Genomic DNA, 4843 nt, shown 5'->3' with positions numbered 1-4843 from the left:
CAACCGACTCGCTCTGTACAGGCTGCCACGCGGCGGTTCGACTTCTGGAGGCACTCTTCTACTACAGACAACGGTTGCAGTACGTAGTCTCCACCACTTTATCCACTCACTAAGCTTTAGCGAGGGAGTAAATTTTGCACTTTTTTTCAGCAAGGTTACAAACAGAAACCCCCAACAGAGAACCGACCACTCTGGGTTGGCTCTCCTTCGGGGGCTTTCTGCCCCCTCATGCGCTGGAGGGGACAGGGGGCGGAGGTTGTTTTATCGGTGGAAGGCAAGGTGCATGCAACGCACAGATTCCCACCCCTGAAGGAGACAGGGATTGGATGCCTCAGTGTAGCAGAGGGGGTTAAGAACCAGGTATACACATGATAGCCCTGCACAGGGGACAGTCGATCCACTGGGGAAAGAAACCTTTGGTAAAAGGGACACTGGCTCAAATGTAAAAAGATACAAACAAGTAAGGTGATGAATACAGCGGGTAACGATGGGGACACAAGGGAGAGTTGAAGGAGACACAAGGAGACCCCCGAAGGACAAAGGAGACTGTTGAGAACCGACAAAGGGACCGAGCGGGGACATAGAAGCCAAGACACAGGGAAGACGAAAAGCCAGCATGAGCAACAAAACAGGAGACAGAGGACATCTATTAAGAAGACAACAAGCAAGAGGAAACACAAGACGTAAACGGGAGGTGACGGGGATCGATGGGGGCGGAGCGTAACGGAGGACAGACAGAGGGACATCCTCACCCACTACCAAGGCCTTCTTCCCATGTCTAAAAGGGAATATGAGTCAATAAAAAGGGAAAAACCATGAAAGGGCAAGAAATTAAGGGCCTTAGGGAAGCGTGGGAGGGCCCTTGCCGGTTGGTGGGCCCCCGACATGGGGCCCACCAACCGACGGTCCACCACCCGGGGGCCCCACACGGTGGTGTTAAAGGTACAGTTGCTCTATACCTGAAAGGGGATATTTTATTTAAAAAAAAAATCTATTTAATGAGCTCGATGAGAAGGCCCTTGACACCCCAGTCTGTGTAATGCGTGATTGGGGACAGTTCATTGTGGCTGTCTCCTTCCTTCTATTCAGTGGCAAGCAGCGCCTACTAGCAGATACTGTGCCTTCGTGTAGTTGCATGCAATTACAACGGCTTACACTCTTCTTTAGGTCCCCAGGTGGCCAATAATAAACGAGCTTCTGTGTCAGCCAGGGGCCCCTCAATTTCCGCTTGGGGGCCCCCCTCTCCCTGTATCAGGGGCCCCCGCTCGATCTCTAGATGAAGCCACCAGCCATGAAACATCAAAATATCGTGAGCCGCTGCCTCACGAGCGCTGCAGTTGCGGCAACTGCAGCAGCTGCAGCAGCTGCAGCTGCTGCAGCAACTTCTGCTGCGGGATCGCATGCAATCGAGGCTGCAAAGGCCTCACACTGAATTCATAGACTCCTAGACTATTAACATGCAGGGGGCTCGTACGATCCCTGGAAGGGTACTTAGGGCCCCCCCTCTAAGGGCCCCTTGGGGGCCCCTGTTCCTGCTTCGTTCCCAAGAAGAGACTCTGAGAGCCACGAGGAGGCACATTTTATATTGTGTGTCTTCTTTTGTCTCCTTGAGGTGTATGCATGTCCCTTGTGCCTCTGCTGCTGTAAGGGCGAGGACACATTACGTCCTTAAGGATCCCTTGTCAGCCCCAAAGTCAGTTGCATGCGCATTTAGCACAAGCATGCATAGGATACAGGAGACAGCAGCATTAGAGGGCACGGAAGAGGAGACACTTCCTCCCCTAGACCTCACCGTTCTTAGACAGGACATTGAGGAGTATCTGATCCCCAGCAGCAGCAGCACCAACAGCAGCGGCAGCAATCACAAGAAACCAGCAGCCGAGCGCCTCCTTGAGTATTTGCCATTGTTGAGCTCTTCTAGACTACAGCAGCTTCCTGCTGCTGACCTGCTGCTGCTGCTGCGCGTGTATAGTCGGCTCCTACCTGCTGTTCCCCCATCTACACCGGCTGCTGCAGCTGCTTCTGCTGCAGCTGCAGCACTAGAGGGAAAAGCCATAAGCAGCACCAGCAGCAGCAGCAGCAGCAGCAGCAGCACGCCTACAACATCAGATAACAGAGGTGCCATCTGTCTCCTTCTTAGAAGGGGACTCGTTGCTATCATGAAACGCCCCCTTGACTTCATGCTGCCTTCACAGCTACCTTGTAAGGCACTGCTGCATCTGCTGCATCTGCTGCTGCTGCTTCTGGTGCTTCTGCTGCTTCAGCCCCTTTCGTGCTGCTGTTGCTGTTGTCGTGAGATATACCCAGTGCTGCTCATGTTGTCTGTTTTCTTCTTTTGTTGTAGCCTGGGGTGTATGTACACCTGGAGTATTATAAAGAATGAGTAGTTGGTAGACACTACAGCAGGAATATCTATGCTGCTGCTGCTGCTGCTGCTGGCTTCCCTGTCTCCACAGGTCTCGTGGCTGTCTCCGCTTGCTTGCCCCCCTCGGCTGTCCCCTTTCATTTTTGGCGGTGTCTCCTTAGAAGGAGCGCGGACGTTGCTCGTCTGCTGTCTCCTTCTGATGCTGCACGGCTACTACTGGGCATTGCCTGTCTGCCCCAGCTTCAAGGTACTACTACCACCAACAACTGTCCCCTCTCGGAACCGTTGCTGCTGCTGTTGCTGTTGCTGTTGCTGCTGCTCTTGCTGTTGCTGCTGCTGCTGCTGCAGTTGCTTGTGATTCCTGCTCTTGAAGAACAGCTGTTCGTCCGACTCCTGTTTTTCCTGTCTCCTAATGCTGCAGAGGATGATGAGGTTCGCCGTGCAGCTGCTGCCATTTGCTATAGGCTAACAGCAGCACCGGAGTGTCTGCAGCAGCAGCGGGAGTCTCTTTTGAATACAATGGAGGCCCTGCGGAGGCTGCAACTCTTGCATGTCCCCTTGTTGACAGATATAGGTAAGTAACTCTCCTACTCCCTTACACCGCCTTTCGAGTGTCTCCTGGTCCGCTTTTTGTGTCTCTTTGGCAGTACACCCTCATTGCATGCAACCTCTTGTCTCCGTCTCTTTTTTCTTCTGTGTTGACCTGCAGCTCGCGCGCTGCAGATGTCCCTTGGCACGGGGGCCCACAGTAAATCCCATAAGAAAGGCTCCTCACGTAAGAATATGAAGACTTCTTCAGGGAGGTCCTTGAAGGGCCTTGACTCTCCCTCGTTGCCTACTGATGGCCCTGAGGGTCTCCGCTGCTCGAGCCATCAAGGTCTACGAGGGACAGGAGACAAGACGCTGATGGTGGCAGCTCTTAGATGTTTTGCTGCTACGAAGGCGACAGACTTTCAGACACTATTCCGCGGCCTTGCAGACAACCTTGTGGAGGTATATTTGTCCCTCTTGCCTCCTGGCGTGTGCAGCAGGAGCTTTCGCTATCTGCTGCTCACCGGGTGGTGCATGCATTATTGCTCACGTATTGCAGTCAGCTCAGCTATGTAGCTTTGCACAACAGGCTAAGGGAACGGCGTGACCAATCTCCTCGTGTTGCAGCTGCAGCAGGATGCAGTCCTATCGCATGTCCCCTCTGACTGTGCAGGAGGTGGAGACACTCAACTTGAGGGAGACAGCCCAAGTGCTGTCTGCTTTAGGCGCTCTTAACTGTTACCCAGAGAAGCTCATCGCCAACCTACTCCCCCATGTAGCTGCCTTGTAAGAAGGGCACCTTTTGTACATTAATCAAGTTTAGCATCGAGGCATACAGCTCTAAATGCCTTTTTGCGTTGGGGGATGAGGAACGCGGCAACACGCAGAGGCCTGCCTGTTGTTCTCTTTGTGTTGACTGCAGGCTTGCAGCACAACAGGCCACCGTGTCAGGAGACCAAAGGGACCCAACGACAGCAGCAGCGAAAACTGCAACATCTCCTGCTGCTGCTGCTGCTGTTACAACAGATACGCTGCGTATCTTGCGGTCTTTGGGGCAGCTGCAGAAGCGCGACTCTGCTGTGCTGAGGGAGGTAGCGGCTGTCCTGACAAGTGCAGCTGAGATGAAGCGTCTCTCCGTACGTGTCTCCCTTTTACCGTATATCGAGGCTAATGGCTAGGTAGCCAGAACCGCAATTAGCTAGCTAGATAGCCAAATGTCTACTCAGCTAGGCCTTATGAGATGTTTCCCTTGGCGGCTGTGCGTATTGCTAGTGTATTGGCGGGTAGAGTGATGCCGCAACTCTGGTGCTGCTGCTGCATAGTCTTTCCTATGGGGAACCGAGTCGAGGGCATGCACGGGAAATGGAGACACGTGGGGGGACAATTTATTTTGTATTTACCTGTCCCTTTCTATTGTCTATCCGTACGTAGGTAAGAGAATGTGTGACCGCGCTCTACGATTGCTACCGCCTAGACCTATGGCACCCCCCCTTAGGGGAGAAACTACTCGGCTGTATCCGGGACCATAACAGCTCCAGTAAGACACCCTTCAACGAGTATTGCCGCCGCCGCAGCAGCAGCTGCTGCAGCAGCAGCTGCTGCTGCTTCTGTTTCTTCGAAACTCTCCTTCGTGGTGTTAGGGATCCAACACACTGCTGCCTGCTGTCTTTTTCTTTCGCCTGTGTAGTAAGGAGTAATTCCTGTTAGTTGTAGAGTCTCCTTTACTTATGCCTTTTTATTTCTTTATAATTAGTTATTCTTTTCTATTTATTTATCTTTTTTGTCTCTGCAGCCTTGTTGGAGGCCCTCGGGTTGCAAGGTGCAACGAATTTGTTGTTGGCCCTTAGCTATTTCAGACGTAACGAGCTCCCTATCTTTGATGCCCTTCTCTCCCAGGCAAGAACAGTTGCTGTTGCTGCTGCTTGTTAGGTCTGCTTTGCTGTTGCC

The 4843-nt window shown here is 52.7% G+C and overlaps 1 protein-coding gene across 1 annotated transcript; it reads left to right on the top strand.

Moving 5' to 3' along the window:
* Positions 1–1721: 1721 nt before the first annotated feature.
* Positions 1722–4074, top strand: EMWEY_00019650 (hypothetical protein, conserved; the record flags this gene model as incomplete). The annotated part of the gene is made up of 6 exons (XM_013480228.1): positions 1722–2202; positions 2457–2612; positions 2787–2939; positions 3075–3358; positions 3570–3682; positions 3819–4074. 6 exons carry the CDS (start codon positions 1722–1724, stop codon positions 4072–4074), a joined length of 1443 nt encoding a protein of 480 aa, XP_013335682.1.
* Between the last annotated feature and the right edge of the window lie 769 nt (positions 4075–4843).

Source organism: Eimeria maxima, genomic scaffold (assembly GCF_000499605.1).
Source record: "Eimeria maxima Weybridge genomic scaffold, Emw_scaff174, whole genome shotgun sequence".
Taxonomy (NCBI): Eukaryota; Apicomplexa; class Conoidasida; order Eucoccidiorida; family Eimeriidae; genus Eimeria; species Eimeria maxima.
This window is presented reverse-complemented; position numbering and strand designations above follow the sequence as displayed.